The sequence below is a fragment of the Pectinophora gossypiella genome, chromosome 3 (assembly GCF_024362695.1).
Source record: "Pectinophora gossypiella chromosome 3, ilPecGoss1.1, whole genome shotgun sequence".
NCBI classification, from domain to species: domain Eukaryota; kingdom Metazoa; phylum Arthropoda; class Insecta; order Lepidoptera; family Gelechiidae; genus Pectinophora; species Pectinophora gossypiella.
In genome coordinates, this window is record NC_065406.1 from 14,451,457 (window position 1) to 14,473,507 (window position 22,051).

At 40.2% G+C, this 22,051-nt stretch overlaps 1 protein-coding gene across 1 annotated transcript; it reads left to right on the forward strand.

Moving 5' to 3' along the window:
- The first annotated feature begins 448 nt into the window (after positions 1–448).
- Positions 449–21,679, forward strand: LOC126382178 (neural Wiskott-Aldrich syndrome protein-like). The gene is made up of 12 exons (XM_050031965.1): positions 449–775; positions 4,974–5,069; positions 8,504–8,635; positions 12,020–12,119; positions 14,624–14,785; positions 15,549–15,668; positions 15,913–16,086; positions 17,217–17,315; positions 18,184–18,380; positions 18,981–19,070; positions 20,214–20,381; positions 21,024–21,679. The coding sequence occupies exons 1-11, from the start codon at positions 689–691 to the stop codon at positions 20,379–20,381; spliced, it is 1,425 nt and encodes a 474-aa protein (XP_049887922.1). The 5' UTR covers positions 449–688; the 3' UTR covers positions 21,024–21,679.
- Positions 21,680–22,051: the final 372 nt, after the last annotated feature.

Here is a 22,051-nt window from a genome sequence, read left to right on the forward strand (position 1 = left end):
ATTTACGAGGAAGGAAGAGTACCTAATTAAAACGATATTAAGGCTACGTTAGCGTTACCGAGTTACCGTCCGTTCAGATACCGCTAAATTCAAAATTATAACCATAGTAGAGAAACTCGTCTCAAATTCACTGTATTTTTTTAAAATAAGTGACAGTCAAAACTGTAGTATTGGGTATAAAGTTGCCATTTGTAAATATAAACCATATCAGAATGTGTCTGAAAAAGTAACTTTTGAAATAATTAATTTTTAAAATAATAAAAAGAAACTTTGAGTACACGGAATTTCACCTTGCAACACAAACAGCATGTGAGAAAATTGGAGAAAAATGAATAAAACCGCAACTGCAACATAACATTTAATTTTTGTAAACTTAAATAATAGTGACGTTTTTAGTCAAGTTTGACATTGACATTACGTTGGCAACACTGGCATATTCGCTGATTGATGTTTCACGTACGGGTGTAGAGAAAGTAAATCGCAAGTTTTCCGAGTTTATTGGCTCTGAATTATGAAATAAACGTTTCCGCGTCGTGAGAAATGCTCATATTGTTGTCTAGAGTCGCTCGCGAGTGCCAAAATTCGAACTTTTTGACGTTAAGATGTTGGAAAACTGTGATGACTGATTCGTCAAATCGTGTGTGTTTGAAGTGATTTTTATGTGTGTATATTGAGTTTAGCGGGCAGGATGCCGAGAGGAGAGAACAGGCCGAGCATCCTGCTGTCTCGGGACGAGAATGAGCAGGTGTTCAGCCTCATCGGCCCCAAATGCCAGGTGTGTATTCAGTGGCCAGCGGCCTCCTCGTGATTCAGACAGATTACGTATCTGCGCCTGTATCTGTGGATTATCTGTCGATAACACAGCGATAATTCCTTTTTGAAATGTAAATTCTTTATTTTTTGTCATTTTTCGTTGTTATTTATCAGTTGTTGATGAATTTGCCACTTACATTCCACACTGATTATACAGCTGTTTTACAAGGATATGCTTCACACATGATGACTGCATACTATCATAGGTACTCTTTTTACCAACCAAATTCCGTATCATGTCCAATGAAATTAGGAAAAATGACATGTAATAAAAATCTTGATGTGGTTATTGTTCTTGTGTATATTGTTTATAAAACTGCATTGATAAACAATGCTTTTGAATGTTTAGAATAATTATTCTAGAACAAGTACTTGTTACTTACATTCCTATTAGCATCATTACTATTGATAATAGGTACTTCAACTCCATTTGAGTATTTCAAAAGCATTGGTTAAAATTGGTATTTTTTTTATTTAAGTAAGTTTCTTGATCCATTATTTTTCAATGTGTTTGTATGAGAAAGAAAATCTTTAAAAATAAAAGATGAGTCTGAATTAATTTCATAAAGTTATGCACACAATCTGTCAAAATAGAAACTGAGTGACATGATTAATCCTCTGACACTGTTAATAAAATATTAAACTAACATTACAGGTAATCTAAAAAATATTTGTTTTTACCAATTCGATTGTTTATTTTTAAGAAAATCTTATTGCTCGATTTTCAGATGCAATGTACTTAAGAAAAACATATAGCCTATACACCGTGGACACAGACCTCTCCTCAATCAACTGTTGGGGCTATGGAGCCCCACAAACTGCTTTATAAAATAAATACTCACAAATATTTATATGACAGAATTTACAATATCACCTGGGCATTTTCAGGCTTGTTGTCTTAAATATTTTGCCTTCTGAGGCAAATCTATATATTTATTAAGAAAATACAAAAAAGAATACCTACTTACCTGCCTATTAAAGCCATAAAATTTCTCCATGCTATATAAACTTGTGATAAAATCAGTTAAGAGGGAAAGTTGAATGATGAGATCCTGTTTTGCAGGCTGGAAAGTTGGCTACACCTTGTTTGGCCTGTAAACTGTTCATATTACGTACCATGTAGGTATTTAGTGTTATACTGTTGCAAAAATAATTAGGAAAAATCACAGTAATAACACAATGCTAATTACTAAAATAATATTATACTTATCCTTGTAAGGCCATTCTTACAAATCTTCAAACGTAACAGTTAAACTACAGGGATTGAATATCAAAAGGGCTGTGATTGTTTAAATGACTTTTAGTAATAAAATGTGTATGCACAATTTTATGATGATTGGTTGAGTAGTTTAAGCACAAAACTGGAACAAACAAATTATAAACAAACTCACTTTCACTTTAATTATATTAGTTAGTATAATGTCCCAACAACCTCCGTGATCTAGTGGCTGAGCGTTGGGCTTACGATCCGGAGGTCCCGGGTTCGATTTCTGGTGGGAACATATCACAAAAATACTTTATGGTCCCTAGTTTGGTTAGGACATTACTGGCTGATCACCACATTGTCCGAAAGTAAGATGATCCGTGCTTCGGAAGGTACGTTAAGCTGTTGGTCCCCGGACACTTCATACTGCACACCTTGTTTTACACTGACACTACACATTGACTTTGTCGTACACGCGCATCTGTGCGTGTGACATCTGACGCCCATATGATTGAAGACTAAACTAAAACCGAGGGGGTGAAGTAAAACTAGCTTAGATGCTGGTAGGGAGCGGAGAGATGCCATTCTATAGTATTCTTCATTATTCTATGCCTTAGGAAAACAAGGTCAATCAATATCAATACATTATATTTTCGGAACATGGACTAGATACCTAGATTGTTATTGGTAATAAAATAAAACTAGCAACCAGGATAAATATAGACCTCTGTGACCCTTAAAATACCTAATTCATTTACTATTACTTAATATGTACTTTTAGGGAAGCAGGAAATATAGTCTTTGAAATGTCACATATGTGTTTTGTAAAGGGCGTAGTTTCCTGTCGTGTAGTAGGTATCTTCAGTAGTAGGAACATCCTGGAATGTCGTAACTGCTTTGTAATAGTCGAATATTGAAAGTAATTTTCGGTATCAGACCCGAACTCTAGCAACGCGGTGATGTACTAGAAAGAAAATCATTTATTTTAGAAATAAGTAGGTAGGTACACAGAATAGAGTAGTGAACAAAATAATGAATTTAAACCTTATCTCTAAAAGGGAAGGGAGGAGGGAGGTAAGTGTGTCAGGATCGAAGCAAATGGGATTCTACAGTATCTGATTACCCCGGTGGGAAATAGGCGTGAGTGTATGTATGTATGTGTATCTAAAAAGGGACGTCAGCTCAGCAAGATGTATTCTACTAAGCGGAGAGATGTGTGAAATAGAGATAGAACTTCGTTATTGACACGTAATGTATCCAGCATGAGCGGACTCAGGATGGGGCATGAGCCCCGAGCGGCAAATTCTGTATGGAGATAGGTTGTCTGCGACTTGGATCCGTTCCTATACACCACACGCCTACATTACATCCCATCGACGTCGGCAGACTTGCACCTTTAGCTTAGCGTACTAAGATGTTACTATAGACTAGATTAGGTTATAAAACCTTCTAGGTTCACTGCTTCTGAGTATGGTTTATAACCAGTTATGTCCAGTTTTGTTGTTTTTAAATCGTTAAAATCACCGACAAAGCTTCCCCAAACGAAAAGTAACAACCAACACCCTTCGTTGATCCGAATTAACATCATCCGGTATTGAATACGCGATGTTGCATTTGGAACACATTGAAATAGCCCTAAAGAACAGCTTCCGAGGTATAGTGGTTAGTTAGAGCGTTAGGCTCACGATCTGGAGGTCCGAGTTTGATTCGTGATGGGGGCTGTCGAAATCACTTTGTGAGACTGTCTTTTGTTTAGGTTAGTCTCACAAAGTGATTCCGTGCTTCGAAGGGCACGTTAAGCCGTTGGTTCCGGCTATTAGCCGTATAAACACCTCCACCAACCCGCATTGGAGCAGCGTCGTGGAGTAAGTTGCATACGCGCATCCGAGTGTTGAGGACTAAGAAAGAGAGGAGTAAGACCTTGGGGGGCTAAGTAAGCCTAGCTCAGCCGCTGATGGGGAGCGGAGAGTTGCCGTTCTACACATAGTATTTATTCCTTATTCTATGGTTATGTGTTTCCTGTGGAGGTTGAAAAAGACTGCTAGTTTAACTGTACAATTCGAATTTTGAAAAAAAAAAGGGCGGTAGAATAGACATAGACCACAAAAATAACTGTGTCCCTAATAGGAGTCTGTAATGAGTTACTATACGTGACATGGGTATTATAGGAAGCATTATTTTGTCGCCGGCTTCATAATATGAACAACGCAGTTCACGTCTGTAATTTTTCCCTTGTCGTATCCGATATTGAAATAAGTAAATCACAAGTGGTAGCCTAGTTGGTAGAACGCTTCCCTCTCACTTTGAGGTCGCAGGTTCGAATCCAGCAAAAGCCTAAACCAATGATTGTCGAATTAAGAACCGGACCAGTCAAATCTATTGGTAAGCGGACCCTGTGAAAATGGGAAAATGCTTGGAGGATGATGATGATATTTAAGCTGTTTGTTGATTATGTATCAAAAGTGGCTGCAAATAGTTTCTTGATTATTTGTAGTTCTGCCCACCCCTTCGGGGAATACGGGCATGAGTTTATGTACGGTCACGAGCATTAATATGTATACACTTTGGTACCATGTCACATTAAATTTTTTGACAAATTGAACTGTAAGTCTCACTAAATATCAAATATGTTAGTGCGACAGAGTCCTAAAGTGTGTACATTATATTGCTCATGACTGTATGTATGTGGGATATAGAAATAACACAGGATATATTTTATTCCTTTTATTTTACGCACACCTTATATTAAAACCAAAATCCTCTCACCCGACAGACTTCGCACCAAAGACTCCCTTTCTTACTTTTTAAAACTGCCTTACGTCCCATTCATTAACCATCCTTTTTTTTTTCATACCATAAACAATCAAATTCCCATTCATTATCCTTACATAGCATTCTTAATTTCCTACATGTATGTTGTTGAAATAAATAATTCACAATATACGTTTTGTTGCAGAGCCTGGCGACGGCGGTGGTGCAACTGTTCACCACGGAGGGGCCAGGACACTCAGAATGGAAGAAGAAGGACACGGGAGTGCTGTGTCTTATAAAAGTGAGTTGTACTTGGCTGCTAATATCACACGACTCTCACACTTTTTTTCTGACGTGACTTATTGTAGATTTGCCGCAGATGGCATTAACTACTTGGCCGGACAAATGGGGAGCGCTGAAGGATGTCACCCGGTATAACATTTAAGACAACAGCCCTGAGGGTGTCCAGTTGGGCGCGAATCTCGGCTCAGGGCGTCGTCTGACAGGAAAAATATTTGAAAGAATTAATCGACCCTAGTGGCTGATTGAGGGAAATCGTCGACCACGCCGGCGGGGTCGGTATCGGGATCCTGAAGTTTTTGGTGTCGCGAGCTGATTGGCTGCCTCTATGGCTAGAGTCTAGAGACTCACACGACTGCTGGGGGTCAACTACCGAGCAGCCTGATAGCGGGAAGCTTGCTGACACCAAGCTATCTGCTAATATATGGTGCCAATGGTGCTAATTCCTGTAAATACCATCTAATTTTATTTTAAGTTATATCTGTCATTTTCTTATCCGCCGAAAAGGAAAGGGACGGGTAATCGACAAGCATAAAATTTATGGAACACACGTCAATTTTAAGCACAAATCTAAAACAACCGTCTAAAAATTTTACATCAGTCAATAACCCGACACAGTTAGTAGACAGCATGTCAAACGGATTGAATACCAGTGACGTACCTTTTTGATTCGATCGGGTTATTCATTCATTTACTCATTCTTCCTAAAATTAAGAGCTGTGAATCATCCGTCCCTTTCCTTTTCGACGGATATGAAACTGACGGATATAACTTAAAATAAAATTAGGCGGTGTCTGCAGGAATCGGGGCCAATATAAACTATATCGCAAGGCCACGACTTAAAGCCCATATTTGAATGACATTTTATTGATCGGGTGGTAGTAGAGTCCTGTAAGTGGGCTATGACCATAAATCTCCCCATCAACCCTGGTGTCAGGGTTGATATTGAGCCGCCAAAAGCCACGAACTTAGCTCAAGTAACAATTACATATTTACAGTAAATAGTAGCGGGAACCGATTGCTTTACGAACCCATTGCCCTCTGAGGCTCGGAATCATCATATAATATATAGGCTCGCCCCCTGATACATGGGACTTAAACATAGCTATTACTAATTATTATACACCTCTGCCTATCCCTTCTGGGATACAGCTATGTACTGTCATTGTTTTAACTTGTCTAAAATCTGAAGACAATGGTGCTAATTCCTGTAAACACCATCTAATTTTATTTTGTTATATCTGTCATTTTCTTATCCGCCGAAAAAGAAAGGGACGGGTAATCGACAAGCATAAAATTTATGGAACACACGTCAATTTTAAGCACAAATCTAAACCAACCGTCTAAAAATTTTACATCCGTCAATAACCCGACACAGTTAAGTAGACAGCACGTCAAACGGATTGCATACCAGCGACGTACCTTTTGATTCGCCCGGGTTATTCATTCATTTACTCATTCTTCCTAAAATTAAGAGCTGTGAATCATCCGTCCCTTTCCTTTTCGACGGATATGAAAATGACGGATATAACTTAAAATAAAATTAGGCGGTGTCTGCAGGAATCGGGGCCAATGGTGCTAATTCCTGTAAACACCATCTAATTTTATTTTAAGTTATATCTGTCATTTTCTTATCCGCCGAAAAAGAATGGGGCGGGTAATCGACAAGCATAAAATTTATGGAACACACATCAATTTTAAGCACGAATCTAAAACAACCCTCTAAAAATTTTATTAATTATGTTGACAGCACACGTCAAACGGTTTGCATACCAGCCAGACACCTATTGATTCGCCCGGGTTATTCATTAATTTACTCATTCTTCCTAAAATTAAGAGCTGTCAATCATCCGTCCCTTTCCTTTTCGGCGGATAAGAAAATGACAGGTGTAACTTGAAGTAAAATTAGTAGGTGTCTGCGGGAATCGGGGCCAATATTCTCAATCGAAAGAATCTCGCTACTACGATACGGCATAGTTTACGTTACGTCTATCTAGTCTCTGCATCTTGATTTCGTTTTCTTAGGTACTCGTGGTAGCATGTGATGCAATAAATATGTAGAAAGTGAGATGATTGTCGTTTCCGATAGTAAAGTAACGACTGCAATTATTCAGTTACGGGATAATTGGATGTAGAACGTACATATAGTATACCTAATGTCATTCGCATCGTATTATATCATAATAAGTAACTGTTTTCGAACTACATCCGATTCTCATCCGATCCGAGAATAACGGATAGTAGAAAATTGCATTGGGATGATGGATATTACGCTACGAAACAGCACCGTACGGCTTTGAAATAGGCTACTCTGGGTGCCATCCCACTCGTGTTAGACAGATTATTGCGGGGCGGAAGACAAGAGGGAAACCACTGCCCTATTTTTCCCCTAAAAAAGTATCATGGAGAATGCTACGCCGACCACAGCGTGGCTCTGAAATTACTGATGATGATAACGGATATTAAAACTATCCTATCTTCTTCCCTAGGTCTCAATCTATCTCGATACCAATTCAAAGGTTTATGTGTGAAATGGTAGCATACATAGTTGAGTTACTTTCGCATTTATAATATTAGTGTGGATAGCGTGGACCTGACAGAGAGCAGCAGTAACTGTCAGTGCTATTCAGAGGCGGAGGACAGGAGTCCTAGTACGGCTTTAAAATAGACTAGTCACATCAGATAGAGTACTGCGGGGCGCGAATTTGCGGAAGACAATAGGGAAACCACTGCCCTGTTTTTCCCTAAAAAAGTAGCAAGGAGAATGCTACACCAAAAGAGCGTGGCTCTTAAATTAGTAATAATGAGTGTGGATTACAGACTTGTGTTTAAGTGTTTATAGGTATAATTCAAAAATATCTTCTTTCAGTAGGTAATAACATAGTTATACTTTGAATCGTCATTTTTTACATAACGAATGTCTCATGCGCCTGAAACTACTGCAGCTTCTCACAACTTGTATAGCCGGGGAAAAGAAGCACGAAAAACCTTGACACAGAACCCTAGACGTTCATTAAAACGATAACGAAAGTGTATACTTAAACTCTAGTGGATTGGATAGTTACCCAAATGATCCTTACTGGCTAATGTAAATTAGACTGTAACAGGCCAGATATTGGTCATTTTTTATAAAGGCTATTACTTAGTGATTTACTACTCGGCCATTATAGACAGGGATGACCCATTTTATTCTCCAGCCAGGAGAAATTAGATTACGTTGGGTGTTTATATGCTTTTTTGTTTGTATAGCAGTCACACGTGCTTAGGGAAACTTAAAAAGAGAAAATTAAATCGAGGCGTCGGCTTAATAATGATAAAGAATTTCGCATGGACAGGAGGAGGACCCGGTAGTGGATAACACGCTCGTCCCGGCTTGACAAGAGCTGCAGGCTTTTAATGTGATGTTTTTAATATGTTTTCCGTTTGTGGTACCAGGACAACAGCAAGCGGTCGTACTTCTTCCGCATCTACTGTCTCTACCGCAAGGCAATGATATGGGAGCACGAGGTTTACATGCAGATAGAGTACAAGAGTCCGCGCCCCTACCTGCACACCTTCGAGGCTGAGGTCAGTATACAAAAGTCTCTCTTTACTGCACTCACAACAAACATTAAAATACACAATACACACCCTAAGAGACCTGGCGACCCATTTTTTTTTTATCGTTGGGAAATGCGTTACGCATACCACGCCGCCCGGGGGGGCAACGTGGTTATGTGGGACTCCCCGGGTGTCGCCACCCGGTATACCCACTAAAACCCAACGGTGTTCCTCCTTGCCGCCGTGTGGCGGGGATACGGGAACGCAATTGCACACAACCGTGACCCTCGGTTAACAAAAAAAAAAAAAACTGGCAAGTCGTGGGACTAGTGCTGGGAGGTTTTCTGGCCACGTCTTTCCCTCAGCGTTACAGATTCCGATGTGGTATTAATTTTACAGCTAGTTACATAATATGTAATTTAATTTTTGACGTTCAAAAAGCTCTAACTTTGTAAGCCAATTTTGAAAAATATATCATTTTTGATTTTTTAAAGTAAGCCACATAGGCTCGCTGTTATTTTTTCCTGTACTCAAAGCATAGATAACTCGAATAACTGCGTATAGAACAGCAACTCTCCGCTCACCACCAGCGTTTGAGCTTACCTCACGGCTCACCCCCAATCGGACATAGTTTAGTCTTCAATCGTATGGCGTCAGATGTCACACACACAGATGCGCGTGTACGATAACTTTAATGTGTGGTGTCATAAAACGAGGTTGTTTGTATGAAGTGTCCGGGATGTGGCCAAAGGTTGCATGGAAGAAATTGCTGCTTGAGCAACAAGGCCGCCTGTTGTGTATTTTTCATGAAATAACCTAAAATGCAATATATAATTAGGGGAGAGCGAGTTGCGAGGACAAAGATATCTGATTCGCCAATAATAGCTAATTGGACTATTAAAAATAGCCCTGTAATTAATGTAACATTAAATACCTAGTAGTAGTGTAACCTCCGTGTCGGCTTTTGACTCGGAGGTCTCGGGTTTGAATCCCGGTGGAGATAAATCACAAAAATCACTTTGTGATACCTAGTTTGATTAAGAAATTACAGGTTTATCACCTGAATGTCCAAATGTAAGATGATCCGTGCTTCGAAAGGCAGGTTAAGCCGGTGCTCCCGGTTACTACTTACTAATGTAAGTACGCAGTCGTTACGTGAGTCATGCCAGGGGTCTTTGGCGGCCCAATAATAACCCTGACAACAGGGTTGATGAGGTTGGTAAGCCACCTCATAACCCACACGATAGAAGAAGTAGTATAACTAGTAATAGCTGTAGTGTTTGTTATATCGCTGCTTGCTTCTACGTAAACTTTAACAACATCAAATTAAATAAAACATGACACAACAAACTTATGTATCTGCTAACTAATATTTACTGAATGAATGCTTTTAGTACGCATATTCCCATAATTGTTACAGCAGTCAGCTGAGAGTTAAGTAGTAAACTATGTTCATAACATCGACGGTACCACGACTAGACTCCCAATAGCAGACGTACGGTGTCTGCTAACACATCTGACTAACAGATCACATATAAGATGCCTTTTAACAACGGTCGACCAATCGCGACCACTTTCATGATCTTTCGAGGATCTTGAGTGAGCCAATCATAATGCAGCATCGTACTTTTCTCACCTCTTACTTCAGGTAGTTGATAGAATGAATTATATGCAAAAAATCATACATTAACCGCCCTATTACAAAACGAAAACTAAATATAATACCAGGATTGAAATATAGTCCGCGCCACGAAAGAAGCCCAGCGGGGCAGAATCTGAATAGAATGATTAGTCATTTAGTTCCATTAAAATCCGTGAACTGTTTCCGTGACTATATTTTAAACCTGAAGCCCTAGTAGCCCAGTTGATAGAACGCTTGCCTCTCACTTTGAGGTCGTAGGTTCGTATCCAGCACAGACCTAAACCAATGATTGTCGAATTTGTTTTCGAATTCATGTTTGGATCATAAATATTATCACGTGCTCAGCGGTGAAGGAAAACATCGTGAGGAGACCCACATTACCGAGAAATGCATTTTCGGAGGTATGTGTAACTTAACCTAACCTGTATTGGGTTGGTTTTCCATTCGTGGGTTGGAACGTCAGACAGGCAGTCGCTGCTGTAGAAAACCGGACCTGTCAAATCTTCAGGTTAGGTAAGCGGACCTTGTGAAAAAAGGGATAATAGGTAGATGATGGATGACTATATTTTAAACCTGGTGTCTTCAGTTTTCGTTTTGTAATAAAGCGGTAGGTGTCTACTTGGTGGCATCGGCGATGATATTAAACTATGTTCATAATAAGTCAAAAGATTTCGCACGCGCTGATGCAATACAATAATACAATGCGACTCGCAGTTACACAGATTAGATGGCGGAATTATGATAATTCTGTAATAACGTCTTGTAGAATTACTTTTAATTATAAACATAGATAGTTGGTTATTGTTCGAAATGTCATTACGCTGGCATCTGCTACTATGGTGTTTTGGAAACTTCGCAAAACGCCTATAGTTTTAAACTCATGATGTGAATTGGTTATGTCCTCTTCACCATTATCTAATTTGCGCCCATGTGCTGGTAATTCTCTGGTTATGCAATAAAGTTCCAACCCATCTTTTATAATCACTCTGAATCCACTTGTACAGTCATGAGCAATATCATGTACCCACTTTAGAACCCTGTCGCATTATCATATTTGACATTTAATGAGGCTTACGGTTTAAATTGCCAAAAAAGTTAATGTGATATGGTTGCAAAGTGTAACATATTAGTACTCCTGACCGTACCTAAGTTGTAAGGGTTAGGTGGCAAATCGCCCACTTAATATCCGGCCTACGGGCGAGTTTAAATTTTTTCTACCGTTTTTTAGTCTACTCGCCTGAATGACTCGTGAAACTGGGTATATTTACAATGAAGAATGGAAAGATGATTTGGTTCTAAAATGTTGTAAATTATATTTTCTATTTACAAAATTACCCCTTCATTCTTCGTTCGGAGTAGACTGACTGTCACTAAACCATTCAGGTAAGTAGACTACAAAAAAAATATAAAAAAGTGTAAACCCGCTGGCTAGTTATTATTATTATTGCGTATGGCAGACAAAAATAAAATATCCTACGTGGATCATATATACAGCTTAAGATCAGCGTAAGTCTATGCCGCATCCGTCACACATTGCAGCTCGGCTATGCAACCTGGGAACTGGTGTAGAGGGCTAGTTATTAAGTGAGCGACATTTTTTTTGCCTTGCTGTCTATCCCAGTTGTAAATGGGTAATAAGCGAGGTCATGCCCAACACAAGCATCTTTTTTTCTGGTTAAATCTTATTACATAATGTAAAAGTATGAGTTTAATGTTTCTTTATTTAAAAAATCACCGGTATAATCAACATTTTTTTCTTTTATTTTCAGGAATACATGACAGCGTTCAACTTTGCAAACGAAGATGAAGCGAAAGTCCTTAGGAATATTCTCATCGAGAAAATTGAATTACGAAAACAAAGGAGAGAAGGTAAGTTTCCGTTCCTCAAAAAAAAAAAAAATTCGTGATTCAAATACAAAAGAGATCCTTATCACGACATAGAATAAACAGTCTATATTATACGTCCCACTGCTGGACACAGGCCTGCCCTCAATCAACAAAAGGGGGTATGAAAATCACTGCCCCACTGTCCGTGGAGGTGTTTTTCGTTTTATTTTTCTAATACCTACTAAAACACGGAAAACGGACCCAAGGAACCACATCATACGTGAAGATCACAATTATGAAACAAATACTCATTCATTCAAATCACGACGACAGGGTGAAAGCAAATAAAAAAAAACCGAATCAAATAACATTTCTGTAAGGATTCACCCAATTGATCAAATAAATAGGTCATAGTATGTATCAATACCAACTACTCAGTAGTTAAGGAGTAGGCATCAAACTACCCCTCATCCCTACCAAACTCGGTTTCAATTGTTTCTTGTCCCCAAGCGCAAGCGCAACCTCACCCAGAATCAAACCCACGACCCGTACCGGAAAGTCACGCACACGACGCGGGGTGTTTACCTTCCATGTTTACCAACACACGCACCAGCCACATAACAATGCGCCCGCGCCGGTGACACTGCCCATAGGAATCTAACCATCACTGTAGTTACTTACCTTTTGTATTATTTACGAGTAACTATCTGTCGAAATTTGCACGAAGTCGACTGTTCTATTTCGTCTACCGTGGGAACGGTTTTGAACTACATCTGCACCGCATCGCACTTTCCTATGCTATCCTTTTCTGTCGCTCAAAACTGTTATTTGCTAGAGTGAGATAACGTGACGTCACGCGGCGAAATCAACGATCCGGTCGGACTGCGGACGCACTCCCGCACTTTATCTCGCTCTAGTAAATGACGGTTCGGAGTGTTAGAAAAAGAGAGAAGTACGGAAACTGCGATGCGGTCACATGTAGTTTAACCCTTAAATTGACAGGGTATACAGCCTAGTGCAGAGGTTATTGGCCAATGTAAAATTTTTAGAGGGTTATTTTAGATTTGTGCATAAAATTTAAGTGTGTTCCATAAATTTTATGCCCATCCTTTTCCTTTTCGGTGGATAAGAAAATGACAGGTATAACTTAAAATAAAATTAGTTAGTGTGTACTGGAATCGGCACCATTGAATTCTTAGTCCATAGAAATTCGAAATACAAGTACTTTTATTGTTTCAATATATTAAACAATATGAACTCTTAACACAATAGATACACTGTCACCTTTTAACGTTGGCTAATTGTAAACAAGCCACTATAAACTGCGTTACTTTTGAAAAATTTCGGGTGCGTTGATTTTCTCCACTGAATTCGACTCGAGTTTGAATTCATATTTGGATCATAGTCTGGTTCATTCTAATTTTATCTATCTATCATTACTAATGCGACAATGGCCAGTTTCTGTAGACACCTGCTACTTTATTTTAAGTTATACCCCCCATTTTCTTATCAGCTGAAAAGGAAAGGGACGGATGATTGACAACTGTTAATTTTAAAATGAATTAATAACCCGGGCGAATAAAATAGGCATCTATCTCGCTGGTATGCAACCCGTTTGACGTGTGCTGTCAACTTAATTCGGTCGGGTGATTGGCCAATATAAAAAATTGGAAGGGTTTTTAAAATTCCTGCCTAAAATTGACGCCTGTCGATGACCCGTCCCTTTGTTCTTCGGCGGATAAGAAAATTACAGGTATAACTTAAAATAAAATTAGACGGTGTATACAGGAATCAGCGCCGGTATTCACGCTATTAATGTAATTAAACTGAACATTATAACAGATTACAAAAATATTCATTTACGGCCATTTTCAATAATCTATCCATGGTTCGCCCTTACTAAAGTAACTTTTGACACTTTTAATATAAAGTACGTCAAAGTAAAATTATTGAAAACGGCCGTTAGAGAGCATAACTTTATAATTATAACAAAACTTGATCAATCCTAACATTTATCATTTCGACAATGTCCCCATCGCGAATCGAACCTGGACCTCCAGATCGTGAGTTCAACGCTCTGACCACGAGGACCACAAAGGCTGTTAGTCCCTGCACACTGGCGTTTTAGAGCATCGTCGTGTTCCCAGCATTTACCGAACGCGGGTTTATTCGACTTGAAATAAAACCTTGTTAATACCCTCAAAAATAACCTTGTATGTTTATGTTTCCAAACAGGAGCTCGGTGGCGCAGCGGTAAACGCGCTCGGTCTGCGATTGTTGAAGTTAAGCAACTTTCGCAAAGGCCGGTCATAGGATGGGTGACCACAAAAAAAAAAGTTTTCATCTCGAACTCCTCCGTGCTTCGGAAGGCACGTTAAGCCGTTGGTCCCGGCTGCATTAGCAGTCGTTAATAACCACCAATCCGCACTGGGCCCGCGTAGTGGTTTAAGGCTCGATCTCCCTATCCATCCATAGCGAAGGCCCGTGCCCCAGCAGTGGGGACGTTAATGGGCTGGTGATAATGATGATGATGTTTATGTTTGCAGAGAGAAGGCAGCGCTCGCTCCTAGCTCAACGCGCCAACAGCTCGTCGTCGGGCGGCTACGCCCCGGGCCGCCACAACGGCGTGGCCGCGCCGCCGCCGCTGCCGCAGCCGCAGCCGGCGCCCGTGCCCGCGCTGCCGCCCAAGTCCACCAACTCACTCTCAGGTACACTACACCACGACCCTGATTCCTGTTGAAATGAACATAAATAGCTTTACTCAACCGGAAGGGCTATGAGCTATGAAGCATACTCCACCAAACTGCTCCATTACGGGTCGGTGGAGGCATTTGGGCCTCCTGCAGACATCATCATCATAATTTAATTTAAAGTTAAAGCAAGTTCTTTCACCCTCAGGTTGTTATTTCTGAATCTTGTGTCCGTTGTGCTCTATAAATTAATCTATCTTAGTATTCGACTGGGCTACATTTAACTATGATTTCGACGTGAACACATTTTATATTCGTTTGCTTCAAACACTCCAGGCAACGCTGACGTTCATCCTCAATACAAATAATTACAAAAAGACTCTTAACTAAGTACATGGCAAATGGCGGCCTTATCGCTTAAAGCGATTTCTTCCAGACAACCATAATGTGAGGAAAAAGGTAAAAAATATATTTAAAGATTGCGGGTACAAACTATAAGTACAACTTACCAATAAAACAACAACAACTTGCAAACAAATATGTAACATACATACAAATATATATGTATACCTAACCTATATATATACATTATCTCTAGCAGTAGTTTTAGGCGGATGAGACGTTCGTTATGTAACATTGACGATTCAAAGTGTAACTATGTTACCTATTGAATAAAGATATTTTTAAATTTGAATAACCTATTACATCCTCTCTCTGTGTATCTATCATTTATTGAGTAAGTAAATGAAATAAAAATAAATGATGATGATGTATTCTTCAGGCGGCTACACGATCAAGAGCTCGAGCAAGAAGCCGAAGACGAGGAAGCTGACGAAGGCGGACATCGGCATGCCGCAGGACTTCAAGCACATCTCGCATGTCGGCTGGGACGCCACCAAAGGTAAACAAAATTATCAAAAATATATTTATGATTTGACATGACAATTTCTTAAGCTTCAGCAATCTTCAGAATCAATTTGGCACCGCTGCAATGATCGTGAGCCTAACGTTCAACCACTGATTTAAAAGTATTGGGTTGATTAAAAAGTAACATCGAACATCTATGATACCGAACTACAGGCTTCTCTATTTAAAAAAAAGCGAAAAATAATAATAGGTAACTTTGTTTACCCCTTCCGCCCCAGGTTTCGACGTAGACAACCTGCCTGAAGAGGAGATGCGCTCGTTCTTCTACAAGGCCGGCATCTCGGAGACACAACTACAGGACCACGCCACCAGACAGTTCATATACGACTTCATCAACACGCACGGCGGCTTGGACGCTGTCAAGGAAGAACTGCATGAAGCCAAGCCTAAAGGTAAGACTATGGTTAATAGGTAAAATTGTGGTTAGGGGATAAAAACTGAGATCATGGGCTAAAACTATGGTAAGGGGGTAAAATTATAGCTAGATACAATTGTGGCTAGGGGTTATAACTATGGTTAGGGGGGGAAAATGGGTAAAATTGTGTTTAGGACGTAAAATGGTGATTAGGGGGTAAAGTTGTGGTTAGGGGATAAAATTGAGATTAGGGGATAAAACTTTGGTAAGGAGGTAAAATTGTGGTTAGGGGGAAATTTGTGCCTAGGGGGTAATATTGTGGTTAGGGGTAAAACTATGAGTATGGGTTAAAACTGTAGTCAAGAGTGAAAACTATAGTTAGGAGGTAAAATTGTGGTTAGGGGTAAAACTAGTTAAATGGTAAAAATACCGTGTGCCCACTTACCGCGTGCGAGAGAGACGAACAGCCCATTCGCGCTCCACCTTTCTCCATAGCGGCTTATTATTAGGGATAAGCTTTTCGTAAATGTAATGCTAGTGCCCCCCCAGCAGGCGCGGCCTCAGTGCCGCGCAGCCCCGCAGTGCCTCCCCCTCCGCCCGCACCGCCGGCGCCCCCGGTCCCGGCTCGCAGCCCGCATCCTCCCGCTCCACGTACGTATACAAATTTTATCTATCTACATAATTATTTTAAAAAAGAAAAGTAAAAAAAAAATAGTAATAAAAAGTATCCCTAAACTTTACCCCAAGATTACTGCGGTCGAATTAGCAAAGAACAGATAATGGTGCTGATTGGGGCAACTAAAACTAACTCCGTCTCTTTCTTGCAAGTTAGTGAAGGACAGCCCCAATTTAAGAGATATCAAAGTAAACTTAGATTAAGTTTGTGTTGGGTTAATAAAGCCCAATTATTGGAAGCCTTATTTCATACATTCTTATCATTGCGACCTGTAACACCTATTGTCACCGATGGAATTCACCTCTGAAACATACCCTATATATGTAGTACAGTATTTGCTTAGGGGTGACCAGTTTAGTGACCGTGTGAAGTCATTAGGTGTCCAAAGATAACACACATCACGGTATAAGAAAACCAAGTATGTTCAAAAGTGACAGCTAACATTTGAGCATACCTGGTTTTGTTACACCACGCCCCGCCCCCCCCCCCAGCCTCCCGCGCGCCCCCGCCGCCGCCCGCGCGCGCCGTGCCGCCGCCGCCCGCCGCGCCGGCGCCGCCGCGCAACCCGCCGCCGCCGCGGCCCTCGCAGCGTGAGTACCGACCCATTGTACCTACTGTCTATTGTACTGCAATTTTCAAACAAAATGGCGAACTTACACGCCGCCATTTTTGCTCTATTCATGTTTATCACAAACAAAATGGCGAACTTATACTCTGCCATTTTTGTTCCCCTATTCATGTTTATCTCTGTCTTTGTTCGATTGAAATTTTATGTTCTTTTCTAGTAAAATGTTAAATAAAAACAAAAAAAATATTAATTTCCAAATCAATTTACAATATACTTTCCAGATTAAGTAAATATGTTAAACATGACTTGCATTTTTTTGTGTTACATTAAATATAAGATATAAATTATAATGTTAGGTAGACCATTGGAAAGGTTTTGATAAATATATAAATAAACCGATTTAAACTTCCTATAATTATGTAAAACAGTTGTGGATCAAACATTGTGATACTTCAGAAAAGTGTTAATCGAATTCGCCTGTATTTTTTTCACCCTCCACCGATTTCTCTGTCAATTGATTAATTGATATTATTTAACGATAATTATCCAATAGCTTTTTTATTAAAATTATTTTAAAATCTTTTATTTTTACCAAATAAGAATGCATTTATTTATCTGTGTATTACTTACAAGACCTGTTAATACTTATCCGAAAACTGTCAAGTAGCCAATTTAGGACCAACTTTTTGTGTCATTATTAGCATATAAAATCGATTATAAACTCAAGCGGTCTCTCTTTATCTAGACATTCACAGTTATTCATTGTTTTCCAATCTTACAAAACCTACCTACCAAAACCTTCCGTGATAAGTAACTGAACTAATTGTCCATGCAACTTCCTCCTGCGTATATAACCAACTCACCCCCACGTAACCGCCGCAACTGAGCAGCGCCGAGTGCAGCGCCCCCGGCCGCGCCGCCCCCGCCCGCCGCGCCGCCGCCGCCGCCGCCCGCGCCCCCCGCGCCGCCCGCGCCCCCCGCTCCGCCCGCGCCGCCCATGATGCCCGCCATGCAGGACGCGGCCGTGCCGCAGGATGCCAGAGCTGCGCTCATGGAAAGCATCCGAAGCGGAAATAAGACGCTCAAGGTAAGGTTTGCGAAAACAATATTCTTTATCAAACAAGTTTTCAAAAATTTAATTTTCGAATTCCTTTAAAACATACACTGAAAGATTAATTTTATCATCATGTCTCTAGCTTAATCCCGTTTTTCAATAATTTTATGAAAATATTAAATTATTTCCAGCCAAAGATTTTCTTGGTCTTTTATTATCCAGTAAATGTGCCAAGTAAACATTTATTTTCCGACTCCCTATAATTCAACTTTATCAGACAAATCCAAAATCATAAATTCGTATTCAAATTCGAACACAAAAATATTCAGCGGATACATAGTTACACCGAATCGTCAGTTTTTACCTGTTAATAAATAGTAGATTTTTTACATAAATATTTTTTTGTCGAACGTCTCATCCGCCTAAAACTACTGCAGCTTCTCAACCTGAATAGCCGAGGAAAAGGAGCTGCAAGAAAAATCTCTTCCTATTATCGTGTCTGGTATAGTCCTGATACAGTACCATGATAGTACCAATGCTCGCCATACCACAGTACCATAGTGCGACCTGCCTTATTCCTGCTGCAAAATCTTCATGTGCCGCATCTTTACTTACAATACAATATTCGTACAGAAAGTGGAGGCGACCTCGAAGGCGCCAACAGCGGACGACAGCAGAAGCAACCTGCTAAGCGAGATCCGGCAGGGAATAGAACTCAAATCCGTAAGTACCCGTTACAAAAACGCCAAGGCTTACAATACTATTGGATGCGACAGGGCTCTTGCGGAATGGGATCCAGGGATAGGCTTGCTTCCAACTTGTCAAATCAGTTACTTTTTACTAAACGTCAAAACTCGATATTATGATTATATGAAAACCAATTTGTATGAAAAAGCACACTGTTAATGTCACGGAGAAACGCGATAAAATGTTTTCCTTGATTCAAATTTATAAATAAGTTACGAAGAAAAAAGAAAATTTTTCGTCATTTTTAGATGTGGCGGGTTAAAAAGGCCACATCGAAGTAATTCATCTAAAAAAGCAATGTTGCTTATTGACATTTGTTGGCATTGCGCACCTTCTTTCATATGCGCAAATGTCAAATTGCTTTTTAGATGATTGGCTTCGATGTGGCCTTTTTAACCTGCCATATCTAAAACTGACGTTTTTGCTTCTGTTTTTATTTAGTAATCAGAAATCCAAACTACACTAACCTCACCAGCATAACATCCCCTAAACTGCCTCTAAGGTCCAGTGGCTGTGGAGTGTGTCTGGCTTTGGCATTGATCCAAAAATCACTTTGTGAGACCATTCAGTTTACTTAGGACATTGCAGGCTGATCACCCGATTGTAAGCTGTTACATGAGCCATCTTCTGTCGTATGGGCTGTGAGGTGGATGACCATCCTCAGCAACCACTAGACCACGGAGGCCTTAACCTGCCATGTTAGGCCTTTGCTAAATAATAACCTTGACACTAGGTCTGATGAGTTCAGACATTGACCTCACAACCACTAAGCCAGAGTTCTTGCCAGAATTAACTTTTTTGAATATCAGGTCTTTTTTTTGAGAAAATACTTACAATAAAACCGTCGCGGTAATGAGGAAAAAAACTGGAAGCTCAAATGTAGGCGGCAGCACTGTTGAGTGTTCCTAAATTGTGACAGTTCTTCATACTGTCCAGGTGAATTCCCGTCTGTATCTCGTCTGAAGGATGAATTAATGTTCATTGCTGACTCCAACGGACTAAAACCCCTTCCTTTCTGGGTTTGTGCCGTTTGCCCAGATTGGCTGTTGTTTTTTTGGGTTCATTACATTGCTCGATTGTTTTTACTCAACCCGTTGTAACGTGTGCCGCTGCCCGCAGGTGACCACCCGCTCGAACACCAACCCCCCCGCGTCCGGTCGTGGCGCGGCGCCGTGCGGGCTGGCCGACGCCCTGAAGCGCGCGCTAGACGAGCGGTCCCGCGCCATACACTCCGACACCGACTCGGACGACACCAACGACACTGCCAGCGAGAGCGAGTGGGACTAGGTGAGTGTATCTACACGCCCTGCTCCCTTCACGGGTGCGTTGTCACGTCAACACCAGCTAGATAGCCAGATAGAGACCCGGACGACATCAACGACACTGCCAGCGAGAGCGAGCTACTCTTCAAAACTCCGGAAGCCAATATCGTTACCGTGAACACAGAAATAACCAAGAATCTTTTGTCTTTTTTTTCAAATATTCAATTAGAACTTGTGTCCGAAGGTCTACCCTACATTGTTATGACATCTCCAGCGTAGCCGGTTACAAAATGGAGTTGTTTGACACCTGGTTAGAAGCCACGCTACGACATCCTCTGAAAGGTTCGCAACGTGATAGAGTATGCTCTATACCCTCTCTAAACTTGTGTCTAGCAATGGAAATTACATAGGCCTCTTATCTTTACGAAATCGACATTTTCTTCTGATTCTGTGATAAGAACTGTAATTTTAGATCATCGTCAAGCCGTTGGTCCCTCTTACTACTTACTGATGTAAATTAGTAGTCGTTACATGAGCCATGTCAGAGGCCTTTGGCGGCTCAATGGTATCCCTGACACCAGGGGTGATGAGGTTGGTACTCTACCTCACAACCGACACGATAGAAGATCTCAAAAACAAATTTAAAATAAACATTCATCATTTGCAGGACTGAAGGCGACAAATTCAAGATCATGACGTTATGAATAGAACGAAAATGATTATACCGGACGATTTACGAACTACGGCGTATGTAAGTTGTATGCAACACTTATTTAACTTTGCCTTGAAACAGGAAATTAATGTGTTCCAAAAACAATATGGTAATTGACTGGGTCAAAGATAAATTATAAAATGCTAATCTATAAATAGGAGCCAGTTTGAGATGAACAAAAATCAATCTCATTTTACTTTTCGACTTATATTCGAATTTTATTTATGAATTCAGTAATAATGAGTACGACGTTTGACCTATTTCATTGATGACGTCACAGGATAGTATTTCCACACTAGCTGTAAAGAAACCTTTCGTTTTGACGTTTCGTAAAAAGTATCTCATTTGACTAGCTTGTCGAGTAGCCTATTGCAACATTATTGGAACGATTTTTTTTTCTGTCTATCAACATGTGGTCGAATAGAGTAGGACTTAAAAGCAATACAATAATATACTTACTCTTCTTTGCATGCCTGTCAATTTGTATCTAGAAATCAAATTACACTGTAGCCATTCAGAGCATTAATAGTGATAGTCTGAATAGAAATATATGGAAAATAACGTATGCCTTATACAGGGTGTTACTGACATTGTAACCATCTTAACGGGAAAATTCCCCTTGATATATATTTTTTTTACCTTTGATGGGTTTGCTCTTGGCTCCAGACTTGCCCGAAGGCATTGACGAAGCCTAAGATGGAGCGAGCTCGCCCAGAAGGTGCCTGTTCACTCTGGCCTTGAAAGCAAGGAAATACAGAAGACGGCAGCAAAATTCCAGTCCATATCAACTTAGAATCATCGTTTGAATCATCTCTCAAAGTTTCCGTTGCGATGTCACTAACACCCTGTATAGTAAGGGTTATGATGTAGAGACGCTGGATGCGGGCAGCAGAGGATCGGACATTGTGGAGCCTTTCCGGCTGATGATGATGTAGGGATACCTTTCAAAATTTCGTACAGTCATGAGCAATATCATGTACCCA